At 37.5% G+C, this 18,623-nt stretch overlaps 3 protein-coding genes across 8 annotated transcripts in view; all 3 read left to right on the forward strand.

Moving 5' to 3' along the window:
- Positions 1 to 8,340, forward strand: part of myo9aa (myosin IXAa) — a 143,366-nt gene extending 135,026 nt beyond the window's left edge. For 2 of the 3 annotated variants that reach the window (XM_016483985.1, XM_016483986.1), the window contains 7 exons: positions 315 to 443; positions 1,052 to 1,157; positions 1,294 to 1,425; positions 1,524 to 1,647; positions 2,887 to 3,089; positions 3,476 to 3,618; positions 6,052 to 8,339. In XM_016483985.1, the coding sequence (XP_016339471.1) occupies positions 315 to 443; positions 1,052 to 1,157; positions 1,294 to 1,425; positions 1,524 to 1,647; positions 2,887 to 3,089; positions 3,476 to 3,618; positions 6,052 to 6,482 (1,268 nt within the window). In that variant the 3' untranslated portion in view covers positions 6,483 to 8,339. Of the gene's footprint in view, positions 1 to 314; positions 444 to 1,051; positions 1,158 to 1,293; positions 1,426 to 1,523; positions 1,648 to 2,157; positions 2,212 to 2,886; positions 3,090 to 3,475; positions 3,619 to 6,051 lie in introns of all 3 variants that reach the window. The other variant, XM_016483984.1, reaches the window with a different exon arrangement.
- A 70-nt stretch (positions 8,341 to 8,410) lies between these two features.
- scamp2l (secretory carrier membrane protein 2, like) lies at positions 8,411 to 15,144 on the forward strand. Of its 4 annotated transcripts, XM_016483988.1 has the most exons (10): positions 8,812 to 8,970; positions 9,084 to 9,147; positions 9,243 to 9,320; positions 9,697 to 9,771; positions 9,932 to 10,046; positions 10,135 to 10,263; positions 10,916 to 11,075; positions 12,386 to 12,487; positions 13,164 to 13,281; positions 14,329 to 15,144. In XM_016483988.1, exons 3-10 carry the CDS (start codon positions 9,285 to 9,287, stop codon positions 14,467 to 14,469), a joined length of 876 nt encoding a protein of 291 aa, XP_016339474.1. In that variant the 5' UTR covers positions 8,812 to 8,970; positions 9,084 to 9,147; positions 9,243 to 9,284; the 3' UTR covers positions 14,470 to 15,144. The 4 variants fall into 4 exon arrangements, with proteins under 4 accessions (XP_016339476.1, XP_016339473.1, XP_016339474.1 ...); XM_016483990.1 differs by lacking the exons at positions 8,812 to 8,970; positions 9,084 to 9,147; positions 14,329 to 15,144 and adding exons at positions 8,411 to 8,647; positions 12,807 to 12,852 and having other exon boundaries at positions 13,164 to 13,275; XM_016483987.1 differs by lacking the exons at positions 8,812 to 8,970; positions 9,084 to 9,147 and adding an exon at positions 8,421 to 8,647.
- A 2,445-nt stretch (positions 15,145 to 17,589) lies between these two features.
- enosf1 (enolase superfamily member 1) overlaps positions 17,590 to 18,623 on the forward strand; it is a 9,523-nt gene continuing 8,489 nt past the window's right edge. The window contains exons 1-2 of the mRNA XM_016483992.1: positions 17,590 to 17,707; positions 17,828 to 17,936. Coding sequence (XP_016339478.1) covers positions 17,624 to 17,707; positions 17,828 to 17,936 — 193 coding nt within the window. The 5' untranslated portion in view covers positions 17,590 to 17,623. The remainder of the gene's footprint in view (positions 17,708 to 17,827; positions 17,937 to 18,623) is intronic.

Here is an 18,623-nt window from a genome sequence, read left to right on the forward strand (position 1 = left end):
TCAGGGATATTTTACTCATAAGAATTTCTAGGGGTGCCAATAATTGTGGCCAACATGCATTGGAGAAAAAAATTGATTTCATAATGAGATTCCTCCCCGCTTTTTCAATTGTTTTACTTCAATGGATGTTTAGAATTTTGTGATTTTTTTTTATATGAAAGATCAAAGAGATAAACAATGCAGATTTATTTTTACAGCCGCCTTTGCTCATATTTACCAAGGGTGCCAATATTAGTGGAGGGCACTGTGTGTGTATATATATATATATATATATATATATATATAGTTTGACATCTGTTATTTTCTGCCCTCAGATGTAAACGGCATGAATCTGGACGACTATAATATTAATGTCATTGGCAGCGTTTTCAAGCAGTGGTTACGTGACTTGCCAAATCCTCTGATGACTTTTGAACTGTATGAGGAATTCCTGCGGGCCATGGGTAAGCAGATGTGCACGTCAAGCATGATCTATCACACTTACTGCATTAGCATTCAGTATAGCAAATACAGTTTTGGTGTCTTATTTGCTTGTCCTATTTTTTTTGGGGGGGGGGTGTCTTCATATTTTTTATTTTTTATTTTTTTTTGTTAAGTGTTTTGTTCTATTTGTGAGGCACATTGAAATTGGTACTGGTGGACAATGTGGCATATGATTTCCCAGAGACACCCCAAGCCATCCCAGTATAAACATTCTACATTTTATTACATAAAGTATTACATAGCATAAAGATCACTGAAGTTGTGTTGACCTAGATTCTTACTTAATTATCTTTACATTACATTTATTTCCCTTGTCTTGAATTTAAATTTGTTTTAATCATTTTTTATAGGTTTTGAACTCTATTGAAATAGATGAAAATAATGTTTTAACCATAAATGATTAAAGAAGTAAAACTACTTTTTTTTTAAATATATACATTTTTGTACATTTTATATACGAGTCTGCAGATGCAGTACTGTTATAAAGGCCCTTTTGAAAGCCTGTGTTTAAATCAGTTACACATTTATAGAGGCATAATGTTCAAACATTATGGTAATGTCTCTTCAGGTCTCCAGGACAAAAAAGAAGTGATTAGAGGGGTTTACTCTATAATCGACCAGCTCAGTAGAACTCATCTGAACACGCTGGAGCGCCTTATTTTCCATTTGGTCAGGTGAGACGGCAACTGCAACTTCCCATTTCACCAAAATAATGTATGCAAGAATGACTGCTTTAAAAACGTTGAGTGGTGATACACAATCAAGCAACAAGCAATAACTCCTATCCCTTTGTCGGCTGCTTGTCTACAGGATTGCCCTGCAGGAGGAGACAAATCGTATGTCTGCTAATGCGCTGGCTATTGTGTTTGCCCCCTGCATCCTGCGCTGCCCTGACACTACCGATCCTCTGCGGAGCGTTCAGGACATTGGGAAAACCACAGCGTAATGGGCAACTCTTACTTCATATAGTTTGATGGTACTAGTTCAGTTTATTTAGCCAAGTGATATCATTAAAATACTTCTGTTTTTTTCTTTCAAAGGTGTGTCGAGCTGATCATTTGCGAGCAGATGAATAAGTATAAGGCCAGACTGAAGGACATCAGCACTCTGGAATTTGCGGAGAACAAAGCCAAGAGCCGACTCACATTCATCCGCAGGTCCATGGTAAGAGTTAAGAGTGAATTTCATGTTTCCACAGACATCCACATAACCCAGATGTCCAAAACCTTGCTAAATAGGGCATATTTCTGGATCAACATCCTTGTTGGACCTGAAACAACATTCTTATCAACCTTTTATTTCCCCTCTTATTTTAGAGGTAGTTAATGATTAGAGTTTGTCTGACAGGAATTTTGTTCCTTAACCTACAACATTAAAAGATGTTGATCCAGGAAGTAGGATAAGTGTTGGTCCTGGAACATTCTTATCTCCAATCTCAAACTTCATACCAAACCTACCCCTAAAATCAGAGGGAAATGACAGGTTGATGAGAATATAGCTCCAACCCCAGTTATAAGCTTAACTTTAACCCTAAAATCTGACAGATACATTGCTTCAAGACCAAAAAGGATATTGTTCCAAGATCATGCCCTACTTGAGTAAATCACCCACATTAGCTCTGCCTTGACACTAACCCCAGTCTCTCCTTTCCCTTCCGTTTCCTCTCTAATCCAGAAACCTGTGATAATTGCTATTAGATTTATGAGCATAACCCGCAGTGCTGTGGCGGTAGGTATTTATGTACTCGCTGTTACTGTAAGTGTCATCACGTATGCCACGTCCCAGCACTGTGTGGTCTGTCTGTCTTCATGATCATGACATCCAGATGCTTAGATGTTAGCTAATCACTTAGCACTTTATTATTATAGACAAAATCACCTTGTTCCATTACATTCTCATTACGTTGCACTGCATGACTTGGGAATTCTTGAGATAAACATTTCTGTTGCATTCACTCCTTGTGCCTAATATTTTGCTTTCTCTGGTTGGTAATGTGCAGTCAAATTCATTCAAAAAGGTAACAGCTTTGGGCTGAATTGAGTCTGCGTTGTCCATCCAGGGTCCAAACTGAACAATTGCAAGAGCCAAAATGGCTACTTGGCCACTTTAAATGATTGCACAAACACACACACACAATTTAAATTGCTGTGTAAAAATAAATTTCTGACCATCACTGACATACGTGAGTCAAGTCACAAAATAATAACAGCCTAATGAATCATTTGCCATTGGGACAAAAACATTCATTTTGGACCCTGTATTCATGTTTTGTTTCTGTAGTCTAAAAGAGTCTTGAGAATGAAACTAGCAAACACTTTGTTTGATTGTAGCAGTATTAATAGCAAAACCTGATCTATCTCGAGTTCCACCACTCGTAATGTTGTCTTGTGTTTTGTTTGACAGGGTAAGGGCCAGGCGCACAAGGTGAGGTATCACACACCGTCTCCTCCAGTCAGTCCTCGGTCTCCAACCGCCCCGGAGGTGATGCAGGAGAGCGGAGATGAGGAAGTCAGCAGAGATCCAGAAGTCTCTGAGCAACAAGAAGTCGCCATGCAGCAGGAAGAGAAAGTCCTGACCGAACAAATCGAGAGTCTGCAGAAAGAAAAGTAAGAGAACCGGCTTTAGCATCTGGGATTGGATATTAACTTGTATATTAATACTCAAAGGGTACGAAACACCCAGAGGACTTTCTATATATAATGTGCACTATACATCCAGGGCACACTGCATTGGGTATCCCACAATGCAATGTACCAGACTTGTCAGTTGTAATTAATAGAAGGAAGCAATAAGAACTGTTATTTTTACCATCTCCTTTTGACCTTAGCATTTGATCATTCTCCTGAGAAATGGAGACATTTTTACTCAAAATTAATTATTAAAAGATACAAAAATGCTGTTTTTTATATTATGTAGTAGCAGTAAGAAGTACACAGTTATTCTGTTATGAACACAACCAAAGCTTGAGATTTGTTTGATCATCACCTCATAGGGAGGAGTTGACGTTTGAGATGCTTGCTCTGGAGCCGCGGGCGTCCGATGATGAGACTCTGGAGTCAGAGGCCTCTATAGGCACAGCAGACAGCTCTGAAAACCTGAATGTGGACTCTGAGGGAGCCATTTCGGACTTCTCTGGTGAGTAACTACTGAATGTTGCTAGTAAATTGGGTTGGATAAACTTTATTAATCCCTAAAGGGACATTTACATGTCACAGCAGCACACACCACACAATAATCAATAATAAATAAATAAAAATATAAAAAAGACATTCACAACAAGAAGTAATTCTCAGTATCAATTTCACAAAGCATTATGATTATATACAACAAAGTGATTCTGTAATACAATCTAACATCTTGTATTACACTGATTGTAAAATCTAACAGCAGTTGGTAAAAAAGACTTCCTAAATTAATTTATTGAATTAATCTTGAGCTAAATGTACTCACAAGGGCTCAAACTGTTTCATGAAAGGGGTGACAATCATGGTTCATCATAGGCCGCATTTACCCTGCATGATTGAAGTGACCCAATTCCGATTTTATTTCCTCCCATGTGGCACAGATCGGATATGGCCCACAAACGTGTAAGCAGGAAAAAAGCAAATGAATTCTGATATTCTCAGATCGGTTTCAGGCCTCATTCATATGTGGAAATAAATCTGATATGAATCGGATACGTGCATTTGCGTCTGCTGTGTAAGCGGGCAGATCAGATATTCCCGTTAATGCGAGTTGGATGTCAAATGTTTTTGAAACATCTCGCTGTACAGATATATCACAAATGAAACATCTCTAGTTGACTAGCAGAGTTTTAATTTTGTTCATTTGTGTTAAATAAGAGGCGATCTGGCGCTGAAATGTGTTGCTTTTAAAATCATGCTGAGTGCTCGTTTGTGACGGCGGCTTGTGCAGACGAGCGCTTCAATCTATCGCTAATTGTTGTGGAGACTCTATTTGTTCGGGTGTAATGTCATCTGCTTTTCTATACAAAGTATGCTTTATTAATAGTGTGTGCAGAGTTTGATCTTTTAATGTCACTGTCTAATGCATTGAGCCACGTCAAGTTAAGCCTGTGTAGTGTAAATGCAGATATCGGATGCAGGTCACTTTTAAAAGAAGGTGTAAGCGGGTCGTCAAACAAATCGGATATAGTCAAAAAATCCGATTTGGGCATCCAGATCTGCAGTGTAAATGCAGCCATAGAGACCAATTTGTCAATCATCTCCTCTATGAAGGGTAACACACTCCCCACAACAGAACCTGCCTTCTTTATGAGCTTGTTTAATTTGTTCCTCTCCTTTTCCAACAATTCCCCTCCCCCCAACAGGTGACAGCATGAATGATATTGACCCTTCTTATAATGAAAGCATTTTAAAACATTATCTTTCCAAACTACATGCTGCTTTTTAATCCACGTCAACTGATTTTCACAACCCATTTTACTTCCATAACACGATGCATTTCCAAGTACAACAGGAAATGCAACGAGAATAGATTTAGGTTTGATTTTGGAATTGATTAGATCATGAAAAATGATCAGTACATGAGTTTGACAATGAGTTTGCTAAAATATTACATAAATAGCTGTGTTGACTTTTTATTATCCCAAATTATCCAGTAATGTACAGTATTATCCGATAGCCTGTGCAACCCAATGATTGATGTCAGTTGAAGAGACATTTAAGACAAAGTGATTACAATGTGTTCAAAGTTGTGTGTGTGTTGGGAGTTAACATGCACTGATAAAACGTAAAAAAAAAAAAAAGCCTGGAATGTTCATTAAAGTAAATAAAACCTTCCTAAAGTTCACCCAAAAAAGACAGTTTTTGTCATAAGACATCACCTTAAAAACATTGTAAAAATAATTCATATTACTTGAGCGTTTTAATACAAGTCTTCTTATGAGACACAATCGCTTTATATCACACATAATTTAGACGTTTATGTACATATAAACATTGATCAACGCACATATATGGAGCTATCAAAGAGAGCATATCAAATATGGTAAATGGGTTTTGAACAACATGATGACAATTTTCATTTTTGGTTGAATTAACCCTTTAAAGGAAATACATTTAGATTTCATGTTGTTTTTAATGGTGCTCCGATCAGGATTTTTGGAGCCGATCACAGGAAGCAGTATCTGCTGATACGATCACTGATACCGATCTTTTTTAAGCCGCCTTTTATCATGTAGATTTATTTATAGTGATGCTGCAATCAGGATTTTTACAGACATTTATTCAGGGCTTGAATTTCATTTTTTTTGGGGGAGGGGACTCTTGTGGGGGGCTTTTTCTTTCAATTTTTTTTCAATAGCTTAAACAAAGCACAAGCCTGATTTCGTGAGCTGTATGTGAGGCGGCCTTATGTTTTATATCCAAACAATGACATAAAACCTGCAATGCAGTGTTTTGTCACTTTAAAACTGGAAAACCTATACTAGTTTGAATGCCAGTGCCCTGCTGTCATACTAATGGAAAAGAAAATGAAGATCCCAGAACTCTGGTGCTCAGTGATTTTCCAGCACACCTCTCATTGCTGTTCTCTGTCTTTCAACAGAGCGAGGCCCAGCGCTGGCCGCCTTGAGGCCCAAGAAGTCTGAAGGGAAGAGCAGGAGAGTTCTGCGAAAGCAGCCTGAATCCCTGGACTCCATGGATTCCAGTTCTACCGTCTCCTCTGTGTCATCTTCCTATATGCAACCACCTGTGCGAACCCATAAATTACGCTTGCGGTCCAAATCGCCTTCGACCCAATTATGTATATCCAGCCCTCCTGACAGCCTGGACCAGCCCGAGCATGATGGAGAGGAGAGACCGCAGTTCACCAGCCGCGGCACCTTCAACCCAGAAAAAGGCAAACAGCGGCTGCAAGGTGCCAAGAACTCACTTCAGAGGCACCGTGACCCTCCGATGGGCGGAGGGCCGAAAAGAGATCCAGACTTGCCGCCCCAGCAGGTGGTGGTGTACGGCAGCAACGAGTTCATGGTATGAAGGCCACAAGGTTCCACGTCCATCCACGAAAAAAGAGCTCATCCCTCCCTGCTAGCTCACTTGAGTTCACATTTGCTGCATTATAGTCCTTAAGTGCCATGTTGACAGGAAAAGCAGGAAGAGAGAGCTGGGCAGCTTTCCGATCTGCATGTGAGAAAACAGCTCTGTTGGGAATGTGTGGTGAAGGAAAGCAGGGCAAATGGAATGCTGAACCATTCCAGTGTGGAATGATCTCCTTTGGGCTTTGATTGGCAACTCCGTGACTGTGATTGGGGTCCAAAGGCGGGAGACGAAGCCATTGATGAACTCCACAAAGTCACGCTAAACCATGGGCTGCTTTAATGTTTACAGCATTCACTACAATTTATTTGCCCCCAAGCCTATTTAATAAATTTTATGTACATGGAATATATAAATCTATATAAATATATTATGTGATATAAAGTGTACAAAGCCAGAGCACCAGTGACTGCTGGGTTGTTGAATTCATATATTGTGTATCGGTCATGAATGAGTTGGAGAGAGAAGTGAGGACGTTGGGTTTGTGTGGATGTGTGTGAGGCTCCTCCGTATGTGTGTGAGTGTGTCTTATGAAAAAACCTCTGGATATGTTTGTGCTGCTTTTTGTGTTGTGCTTGGAGGGAAATGATGCCATTAAGGGACCAAGCAAACTGGTGTTATAATGCCAGAGGATCCCACACTAAATGAAGACTCGAAAGTCTTCCAAATCACGTCAACAGCCATCCATCAGTTGTTTGAATTCATTTAGATTCTCATTCCTATTTTTTGTGCTTATCTGCCTCAGTCTTGTTCTAAGAAACCAGTGTTAAAACGCAAAACCGCAGAGTTACTGGATTACTTATGGTATTCTAAATGTAATAATTTTACTGAATCTTAGGATCATTCATGCCCTGAAAACATGAGATTCCCCTTGCCAGAAAATGACTTAAATATGACTTAATATATTACCAAATGTTCTCTTCTGCCTGTATATATACTGTAATGTGATATTTCCCTTTTTTTCCTAAATATTTCATTATTAAATAAAGCCTGGCTGTAATCCACACAAGTGCATTTTGGGGGGCTATGCTCAGATTTGACTAACAGCTCTCATTCAACTGCTGTATTAGCAGCGTTGCAGAGATTCTGATATCTCTCCATTGTTGGTAATTGATACCAGGAAGCTGAACAAAATCAGATATTTTACTTGTGCCACCAGCAAAATATTCCTGTGTCTAGACCATTTGTAATTTCTTTGTCACTGTGGTTTGTGCAAAGATCATGAACATCAAGATTAATTTGTCACCCTCGTGATAAACTGTGATTATACCCAGTAACATGGCTTGTTAAGGGTTTCTGCATGTGATGTTTAGCAAAGGCTGTGTTTTTGACAGGAACGACTCTATGGACATAAACACATGACATCAATCTCAGAATGAAGACTGTTAATTTATAATGTGTTATTTAGATCTCATGCATTGCGGACACTGGTCACACCGCCTGCAGGATTGAGCAAACAGCCGTCTGGCCTCAGATTTGTCTTATGGAGTCAAGTGTTGAACAAATATTTCTTATGAAAGAAAAAAAAAGTCAATGGTTGTAAAATAAATGACACGTTTTGAACAAATAAGAACAGTTTGTTAAATGAAAGATCTGAGTTATTGTGCAACTATTACTGCCAACTTGTTCCAGCCACATTCAGTTTTGTATTGATTTAAGCACTTGGAGGAAAGCTTGAATTACCGGTTTGTCCTGCAAGCCTGAAAGAGGTGCTCGAGTCTCTTCTCCCTTCGCCAAATGGGTGCATCCGGCCTAAGGGGATTTTAATTGTGTGAGAGCTGTTTAACTCGTCTTACTGCTGGCAAAGGTGCGGAATTATATATTTATTTATATATATATATACAGTACGTTTCTATACGTGTAGCAAGGTAACTCCACATCAGAACTCAAGTAGTATTAATTTCAAGCAGTGTAAGAAGAGCTGGAACATGAGATCAAACTAACCCCGGAGTCACGTGACTCCGGATGCCGTCACGCGTGCGCAGCGAGGTGTGTGCGCTCAGGGAGTTGCGCGAGCGCCGATACACCTGAGCTTACCGCAAGACAAAATGTCTGGATTCGATAACAATCCCTTTGCCGAACCAGTTGATGTCAATCCTTTTCAGGTAAGTAACTACTGCTTTATTATGTCTTCAGTAATGTGAGAAATGTTACAAGTTGTTTGCGGTTGGTATGGAGTCACTTGAGTGAGGAGGTGAGATTGACAGGCGTTCAGCCAATCAGATTTCACTGTTAGGCTGACAAGCCAATCAGAACGATTGTGATGACGATAGAGGAAGTGTTATTTTGTTAAATTAAATCGTGTTGTTTTAAAATACAACAACGGAGTTTTTGCTGCGGTAGTTACCGTCATAACCTTGTTTATCATTCTGTAAAGAACGTAAAGGATTTTTCCATCATAAAAACTTACCTTCACCTCACCCGACAGGTGCATCTCATTTACTTTCCTCTGCGTTTGTGAATTATAATGGCCACGGATATTTACTTGTTAGATACAAATATAATAAAAGATAAAATAAACAGATACTTTGGTCATTTCAGAGATGTCGTGGTACTGAACAATTTCTAAATTCATGTACTGGCAGTATTTACATGGCACTCCAAGGTACTTTAAGCAACGCCAGGGCACATGTCCAAAAACCGTGTATAACATTTAAAGTGTTAAATGAATAGACAAGTCATATTTCATGTGCCTGACAGGATCCGTCAGTTACTCTGGTGACCAACACTGCAGCTGATGGCATGGGAGAGTTTAACCCATTTACAGCCGGTGCTCTGGTAAGCATGACAGCAGTTTACAATTCACATTTTCAAATCAAAAGGCTTTTCACAATTCCTCATGGCATTGATTTTATATCTAGTCAAAGCATAGATAAAAAAAAATACCTAAAAAATAAAATAATTTGTCATAATTTGAAACCAAAATGATCATTTTGGGAGCAAAAAAGAGCAATTCAAATCAAAGATCATGCTGAGTGAATTGAAATCTACTTTTTTATTTTATTTATTCATAATTTGAGTTGATATCTTATTGGATCTTTGATTTGATTCCTTTAGGATAGTTTACAATTCTGATAGGAATTCCTTTATGAATGTTTTAATTTTAACAGCTGTTCTGTATGTAATCAGAGTTTTCCCCCCACTCTCTTATAAGGATGAGCGCACCATTCCCATATCAGCCGCCTCTCAACCAGCTGTCCTTCAGACCACAGTGGAGCCCAGTCCACAAGTCAGTACAGTGTTGATGCTGAACTATACTTAACGCATGATATTTGTATGCTTATGCATATTTAAGCTGCTCATATCCTCTTAAAGGCAAACAAACAGATGTTAGGTTTATTCATAAACCTCAGTGCAGTACAGCAGCATGTATCTGGTTCCTCCATCAGGCCAGTGTCGCTGCAGGACAGGCTGAGCTCCTCCGTCAGCAAGCGGAGCTGGAAAAGAGGGCTGCTGAGCTGGAGCGTAAAGAGCAGGAGCTTCGGGATCGAAACACAGCATTAGGTGAACCACACTATACATATCTTATTCTGTAAGACTTTCTTCTGTGGTCACGTGGACTCTTGACATGACGGAAACTGTTTGCTTGCAGGTAAAGAAAACAACTGGCCACCTTTGCCCAAGTTTTTCCCAATAAAACCATGCTTCTATCAGGATTTTAATGAAGAAATCCCTGTGGAATATCAGAGGGTTTGCAAGATGATGTACTACCTCTGGATGTGTAAGTGAATGCAGAGTTCACAATGGAATAGTTTGCTATAATTATACTTCAGCAGGGTTATTATTATTTTATTATATTATATTGTATTATTATTTTTAAAGATACAAATAAAACTGTAAAAAAATAACTGAAATTAAATAAAATATTTAAAAATATCTCAAACTAAATAAACCAACTAATAAATTAAAGTGAATAAAAACTAAATAGACGCAAATAGAAATGCTAAAGAAGCACAACAAAATTACTAAAGCTAAATAAGTAACATTAAAGTGTAAACAAAATATACAAATAAAATCTCATTTAAATTATAAACAACAATAATAGTAAATAAATGAAACTAAAATAACATGACATATAACATCATAAAATGTTATGGTGTTAAATTGCAGTTCATATTGTTTGCGCTTCATTTGTCACACTGGAAATGGAAGGTTAAATCAAACACATTCCCTTTTGGGATGCATTATCTCATGCATGGTTTTCTGTTGTATACTGCTCATTTTGGCCAGTGTTGTGCATATTGTGCCTATTATACATGCTACGTACTGCAAAATATTTTGAGTTGTATGGTTGTATGCTTTAGCAAACATTTTAGGAAATGTTCATACTCTAAGTAAGCCTAGATAACGGTCCACATCTTCTTTTTCGACAGATCACAGTGTGACGCTGTTTCTGAACCTGCTGGCCTGTCTGGTGTATTTCACTGTATCTACTCAGAATGGAGTGGACTTCGGACTCTCAATCCTCTGGTTTATTTTGTTCACTCCTGTGGCTTTCCTCTGCTGGTACCGACCCGTATACAAAGCCTTTAAGTGAGTTCAGTGTTGATATTTTGCATTATTTTCATGCCAGCCTCACAGCCTCATTACAGTAATGACAGAAGTCACCACAGGTGAATAGGATAAAAATGTTTAACTTATACTGCAGATATCACCACACTTCCCCAGTCAATTAATCACCGTACATTAAAGCTTAGAATTTTTCTAAAATGCTGCTTAAAGATTAAAACGAGGTATTATCTAATTAAATATGCACTTATTTGAATATGTATCTGAACATTGGATAAAGCTAAAATCTTTTTCATTTTGTTGACAGGTTTTTTTATAGAATGGATATAGAATCTCCTTTTATCACTTTTATGAATATAGAAAAATACTGTGAACAGCCAGGAAAAAAAAATCACCATGTTTTTAGGATTACATGTTAAATCAGGTGCACAAAGCCCTCTGTAAAAACCTTCAGGATGTATTTAGGAATAAAACTGGAACGTTTTGTGTAAGTGCTACTAAAGTAGAGATTTCTGGCTCAGTGCAGGAGACTTACTTTGAGAAAACAGCCTTCAAAGATATGCATTGCAATTGAAATCTACAGATAAATATGTGACCCTGGACCACAAAACCAGTCTTATGTCGCTGGGGTATATTTGTAGCAATAGCCAAAAAAACATTGTATGTGTTGTTTTTCTTTTATGCCAAAAATCATTAGGATATTAAGTAAAGATCATGTTCCATGAAGATATTTAGTAAATTTCCTACTGTAAATATATTAAAACTTCATTTTTTGATTAGTAATATGCATTGCTAAGAACTTCATTTGGACAACTTTAAAGGCGATTTTCTCAATATTTAGATTTTTTTTTCACCCTGAGATTCCAGATTTTCAAATAGCTGTATCTCGGCCAAATATTGTCCTATCCTAACAAACCATACATCAACGGAGAGCTTATTTATTCAGCTTTCAGATGATGTATAATAGATATGTAAGTGTAATAAAATAAACACTTAGTTGTGTATTTTGGATGCTTTCTTTCCACTACAAGACCCTTATGACTGGTTTTGTGGTCCAGGGTCACAAATAGATATGTAAGTGTAATAAAATAAACACTTAGTTGTGTATTTTGGATGCTTTCTTTCCACTAGTCTGAAAGACAACATGTTATGCAATCAGCATGAAAACAAAGGTTTTGCATGTAGTGTCTTACTATAGCTTAATAGTCATGAAAAACAATAAATAATGTCACAATGTAATGTTTACATAGAGAGAGAGGTTTATTGATTTTATTTGAAAGACATATGAGTATCGTCATCTCATCTGTAACTTGTTTCTTTTATTTGCATTGCAGATCTGACAGCTCCTTCAGTTTCTTCTTTTTCTTTTTCATTTTCTCATTCCAAGTAATAGTGTATATCATTCAGAGTGTAGGGATCCCCGGCTGGGGGAACAGGTGAGGTACTCCATCACTGGCGCTCTTTTAAGTGCGGTGTTTGAATCTTTGTGTGTACTTCCTCTCTGCATGTTTCTTTACATATGAGTATCGTCATCTCATCTGCAACTTGTTTCTTTTATTTGCATTGCAGGTCTGACAGCTCCTTCAGTTTCTTCTTTTTCTTTTTCATTTTCTCATTCCAAGTAATAGTGTACATCATTCAGAGTGTGGGGATCCCCGGCTGGGGGAACAGGTGAGGTACTCCATCACTGGCGCTCTTTTAAGTGCGGTGTTTGAATCTTTGTGTGTACTTCCTCTCTGCATGTTTCTTTGACAGATCTCCACTTCATAATCCGCCGGTGGTCATTTTCCGGGGTCTCTCTGTGAGTGTGGGCTCTGTTCTCTATTTCTCATGGTCATATTTTTTTCTGGTGAAGCATCCTGTGCTCTTCTCAGCAATGTGCCTTTTTAATTTACAGTTTCATACTACCTACAAATCTCTAACCCTCATTATTAAACATTGACAGTCCCATCCTGCACAGTTTGTGCTAAGAACAGGAATAATGGCTCAGATTGTCTGCTCGTTGAGGAAAGCTGTGGGATAGGTTTATTATATTTAAGTATTGCTGTGTTTGTGAGATGGTTTGAAAGTGCCTGCTGAAAGCATTAAGGTGATGTAATGATTGTTTCGCAGTGGCTGGATCACGGCCATCTCTGTGCTCAAGACTAGCATAGCCGTGTCAGTCTTCATGATGGTGGTGGCTGGATTCTTCAGTGGCAATGCTGTGCTGTCCATTATCTTACTGAAAATGGTAAGTTAGGCAAAGTTGTAAGTGTGCATATGTTCTACTTGCACTTGCATACATCACTGTGTAAAATCGATCTATATTTATCTGTCTGTTTCTTTTTATCTGTCAGTCTTTACACATATTAAAAGTATTAATTTGTACCAATTTGGTACTAATATGTTGATCAAAGATAAACATTTGTTTTCAAGCATCAAAACAATAAAAGTTTAATACAGCTTTATTTTTTTTTTCTGTACATTAGAATGTGTCCTGGTTAATTTTACTTTTTGCTGAGCAAAAAAATGATGACTAGCCTATATGTATTTTATGGTTTATTATTTTACCTATTTTGCTGTAGCCAATTATACTTTCATTTTTACTGTATTATTTTCTGCTCTTTTTGGAAAGCACTTTGGTCACCTTGAGTGTTGTAAAGCGCTATAAAAATAAATGTTAATTGATTGATTTGATATACATTTTTACCACGATTTACAGAAAACACCCACTAAAATGTCATTCAGTGTAACAATAGTTCATATAACAAAAAATCTTGTCGGCCATATTTAGAACCACAATCATTAGTTGTCGATTTAAGTTAAGTTGTTTAATCTTTTAAAATAGAATAAAATTGTATATATTTTAATAAGTACGGGTCAGAATAAGTCGATTGTTTCAATTTTACAAAAATATATGTAATGCTGAATGACGTTGGAAGATTATTTCACCCAAATTTTGATATTTTATTTTCTCAAAAGCTATTTGGAACATTTTACTTTCATTAATATGCTTTTTATGTATATAAAATCGCTTTCGTAAAATTAAGTTTATGCGGACACTGAAATGGGATGTCTCATCTTTGACCCATATACACTTTAGGTACTAGTATGTACCTTTAAGGTACTAATTTGCAAATAAGGTACAAAGGTGTAGCTTTTGAAAGGGTGACAGCCCCAGTGTCAGCTTTTAACCCTTTTTTTCTGAGAGTGTATTTATATTGTTCATTACTTATTATGTACTTTTGTTCAAAACTCCAGTTTGGGACTTGTGCACTGACTTCCACTGTGTTTTCAGGTTCACTCCATGTACAGACACACAGGTGCGAGCTTCCAGAAGGCACAGGAAGAGTTTTCTCAGGGGGTCGTCACTAACCGAACCTTCCAGTCTGCTGCCACCACAGCTGCATCTTCAGCCGCACAGGGAGCCTTTCAGTAACAGCCACAGATACCGTTAAAGACTGACATTAAGTTCTGCACATGAACCTCCATCAAGCCAAACCTCTTATGGAAGGACAATCTGTATTTGAGGCTTCTTAAAGCTTGTGTTTTTTTCCCCTGCTGCAGTGCATTCATTTGTTTACTGAAAGTTGCGTGGCTGTTGATCGGTGAGGCACTTTAGATGATAACATGGGTTCTGTGAGAGTACAAGTTGTATTTGGTTTTATGAATGTTATATTAAGTTAAAGTGTTTCTGTGGCACTATTTAATTGGTTTATGTAATGTTACAACATTGTTACAATATAGTCCAAATTCCAGTCAATCCAAATTATACTGTCTAGTTTGGTCCCTGCTATATGTCCCTGAAATGTATTATTACATGTTGAATTATTCTAGTTTGATTTCGTCTTTATACCCCAACTCAATTAATTGTACGTCAGCTGATGTCTCAGTATTGGTTTTACAACATTTGAACAACAATTCCCAAACAAGAAATGTATATAGTCTTTAGAGTGAACCATAGTACTGTTGTGAAAAAAGTGCTGTTATCTGTTTGTTGCAGTCTTGTTACATTCTCAAACTGAAGTGATTTTGCAGTGTTCTTAATTACGAACAAAATATGTATATATTTATAAATTAAGCAGATCTTATTTTACTGTGGTTAACTTGGGTGGGCTGCTAAAATATTTTACGAGTTATTGTTAAATAAACTTACTCTGATTAATGTTGTTTGTTACTGTTAATCTATATATTATTATTTATTTTGATAAACATGATACAATTTAACTTGAATACTACAGAAATATAAATATATATATATATATATATATATAAAATCACAAGAGAGAGCTTTTAATGAAGCACCTTAACGTTCCTTTGTTACTAGTTCTAAAGTGATGTTTTTGAATTAGTAACGGAGGCTTGAGCTCAGCTGTTAAACTGTCAACTTGAGGTTTGAATCCATGGCAGAAGGAAGTAGCTCACACAAAAGATGGTTTTTAAAGACACTATATTGTTGTTTCTTATGTGTTTACACACTCGTGCCCTCGAACTGCTGTATAAACACAATATCACACTGGTAGCTATGCATACGGCTGAATCAGAGCCATGCCGAAATCCAGACATATTGCATTAAAAATACGCATTGCTATTCGTGTGATATTGGTCATATTTGTATATATGTATGTGTATATATATATATATATATATATATACAGTGGGTACGGAAAGTATTCAGACCCCCACTTTCCATACCCACTGTATATATATACAGTTGTGCTCATAAGTTTACATAGCTTACCCCTTGCAGAATAAGCAAAATGTTAATAATTTTCACAAAATAAGAGGGATCATGAAAATAGCATGTTATTTTTTATTTAGTACTGTCTTGAATAAGCTATTTCACATAACGGATGTTTATATATACTCCACACGACAAAATAATAACAGAATTTATAAAAACGACCCCATTTAAAAGTTTATATACCCTTGAATATTAATACTGTGTGTCATTTCTTGGATGATCCACGACTGTTTTTATGTTTTGTGATAGTTGTTCATGAGTTCCTTGTTTGTCCTGAACAGTAAAACTACCTGCTGTTCTTCAGAAAAGTCCTCCAGCTCCTGCACATTCTTTAGTTTTCCAGCATCTTCTGGATATTTGACCGCTTTCCAGCAGTTTTGAGATCCATCTTTTCAAACTGAGGACAATTGACGGACTCATAACAATACATAACATAGCATAACAAAACATTTCAGTTACAAAAGTTCAAAATGTTTACTGATGCTCAAGAAGGCAACGCGATGCATTAAGAGCTGGAGGGTGTAAACTTTTGAACGGGATGATGATGTGTACATTTTTCTTATTTTGATTAAAGATAATATTTTTTTCATTTAGTACATTCACTTCAGAAGCTACATAAATACATACGTTTCCCAGAAGACAAAATAAGGACAGTTTACCCTGATCATCCAATTCAAAAGTTTACACCCTCCAGCTCTTAATGCATCGTGTTGCCTTCTTGAGCATCAGTAAATGTTTTCACCTTTTGTAATTGTTAGGTTTTGTTATGTTATGAGTCCCTCAGTTGTCCTCAGTGTGAAAAGATGGATCTCAAAAATCATACAGTCACTGCTGGAAAGCGGTCAAATATGCAGAAGATGCTGGAAAACCAAAGAATGTGCAGGAGCTGGAGGATTTTTCTGAAGAACAGCAGGTAGTTGAACTGTTCAGGACCAACAAGGAACTCATGAACAACTATCACAAAACATAAAAACAATCATGGATCATCCAGGAAATGACACACAGTATTACGATTTAAGGGTATGTAACCTTTTGAACGGGGTCATTTTTACAAATTCAGTTATTTTGTCTTGTGGAGTATATTTAAACATCTCCCTTTTGAAAAAAACAGCATATGCTGGTTGGGTATGTTTTGACGCTGGGATGCTGGTTTAAGCTGGTCCTTTGCTGGTTTATGCTGGTTTAAGATGGTCCTTTGCTGGTTTATGCTGGTCCTTTGCCAGCACATGACCAGCATAAAGCTGGTCCTTTGCTGGTTTATGCTGGTCCTGTGCTGGTTTATGCTGGTCCTTTGCTAGTTTATGCTGGTCCTTTGCTGGTTTAAGATGGTCATTTGCTGGTTTATGCTGGTCCTTTGCTGGTTTAAACTGGTCCTTTGCTGGTTTAAGATGGTCTTTTGCTGGTTTATGCTGGTCCTTTGCCAGCACGACCAGCATAAACCAGCAAAAGGACCAGTTTAAACCAGCAAAGGACCAGCTTAAACCAGCAAAGGACCAGCTTAAACCAGCAGCATATGCTGTTTTTTTCAACAGGGCTATGAACTGATGACTATCAGTATTTCAAGTCAAGTCCATTTACTGCAGAATAAAATGTCAAGTCCTAAACTGCCTGTTAAGAAAATGACTGGCTGATTGCAAACAAACTGTAAACTGACATAATTGTGTAACTATACTGAAAATTCCTTTGTTTGGTAAACACTCTTAGCTACAGGGTGGTGTACCGGAAGTACATAAAATCTCTCGAGGGGCGCGCCGCTTGCCCCGCCTCAAATCTGCAACCCGCCATAAAACCAAAAGAAGAAGAAGAAGAAGAACTGGCGAGTCTGTGCAAAGTTTGCAACTGAAACAAAATGCTGGAACGCAAAATAACACATTTGACAGTGCGCGACGTAAGATTCCCGACGTCACTGGAACAACACGGATCGGATGCAATGGTGTGTAGCCTACTAACGATTCACTTCTGTATCGTGTTTATTTCAGAGTGATTAGAGTTAATGGATGCACCAACAATAATGCAAGCATTACAGTTGGCTATAAATGTGATTGATTCGCAGCACACCGATCCAGATTACTCAGTCGCATATGTTGTTCTCGAGACGGACTCGGATGCTGCACTGAAGGGTTATGGGTTGACTTTTACTGTAGGAAGAGGGACGGAAATCGGTGAGATTCGCAAATCTATAACAATTCTACAAATGTCATATGACCATGTCGTGCGAGTGGATCCTGTGTGTGCTATGATTTCAGTAACAATACAAGACTGACACCTTGTGGTGAGAATTGTTTTCAAGGTATTTATTCCCTAAAACTCCATAACGAATGGACATCTTTATTTCTTTGGAAGCTTGTTTCCGCCACGGGGTTCTCAAAATTGAGATAACTCTCATAATTGCGAAAAATAAAGTCCGTATTGTGATGTATAAACTCAGAATTGAAAGATATATATATATATATATCTTTCAATTCTGAGTTTATACATCACAATTCGGACTTTTATTTCCCGGTCTCATGAAAATGCATGTGAATAGTACGCCAAATAAAAACAAAAAACTCGTGGTATTGATGCGCAAAAATTGACTTTGGCGTGCAAATGATACGCATGTGTTTGACGTGCATATAATACGCAGTTTTCGCGTGCATATGATACGAAATTTGTTGGCGTGCATATGATACGCAGTTTTCGCGTACATACGCATATACCCCACAACCCTAAACATACCCATCGCGTAGCATATACAGGTGCATCTCAATAAATTAGAATGTCGTGGAAAAGTTCATTTATTTCAGTAATTCAACTCAAATTGTGAAACTCGTGTATTAAATAAATTCAGTGCACACAGACTGAAGTAG

Source organism: Sinocyclocheilus anshuiensis, unplaced genomic scaffold (genome assembly GCF_001515605.1).
Source record: "Sinocyclocheilus anshuiensis isolate Anshui unplaced genomic scaffold, SAMN03320099.WGS_v1.1 scaffold773, whole genome shotgun sequence".
NCBI lineage: Eukaryota > Metazoa > Chordata > Actinopteri > Cypriniformes > Cyprinidae > Sinocyclocheilus > Sinocyclocheilus anshuiensis.

Excerpts from the sequence above, each read along its gene's own strand:
- scamp2l (XM_016483987.1), top strand. The coding sequence starts at position 8,591 with ATGTCTGGATTCGATAACAATCCCTTTGCCGAACCAGTTGATGTCAAT. Across the intron at positions 9,772-9,931 it reads CAGTGGAGCCCAGTCCACAA|GCCAGTGTCGCTGCAGGACA; the intron begins GTCAGTACAGTG and ends TTCCTCCATCAG. Across the intron at positions 12,488-13,163 it reads ATCCCCGGCTGGGGGAACAG|TGGCTGGATCACGGCCATCT; the intron begins GTGAGGTACTCC and ends ATTGTTTCGCAG.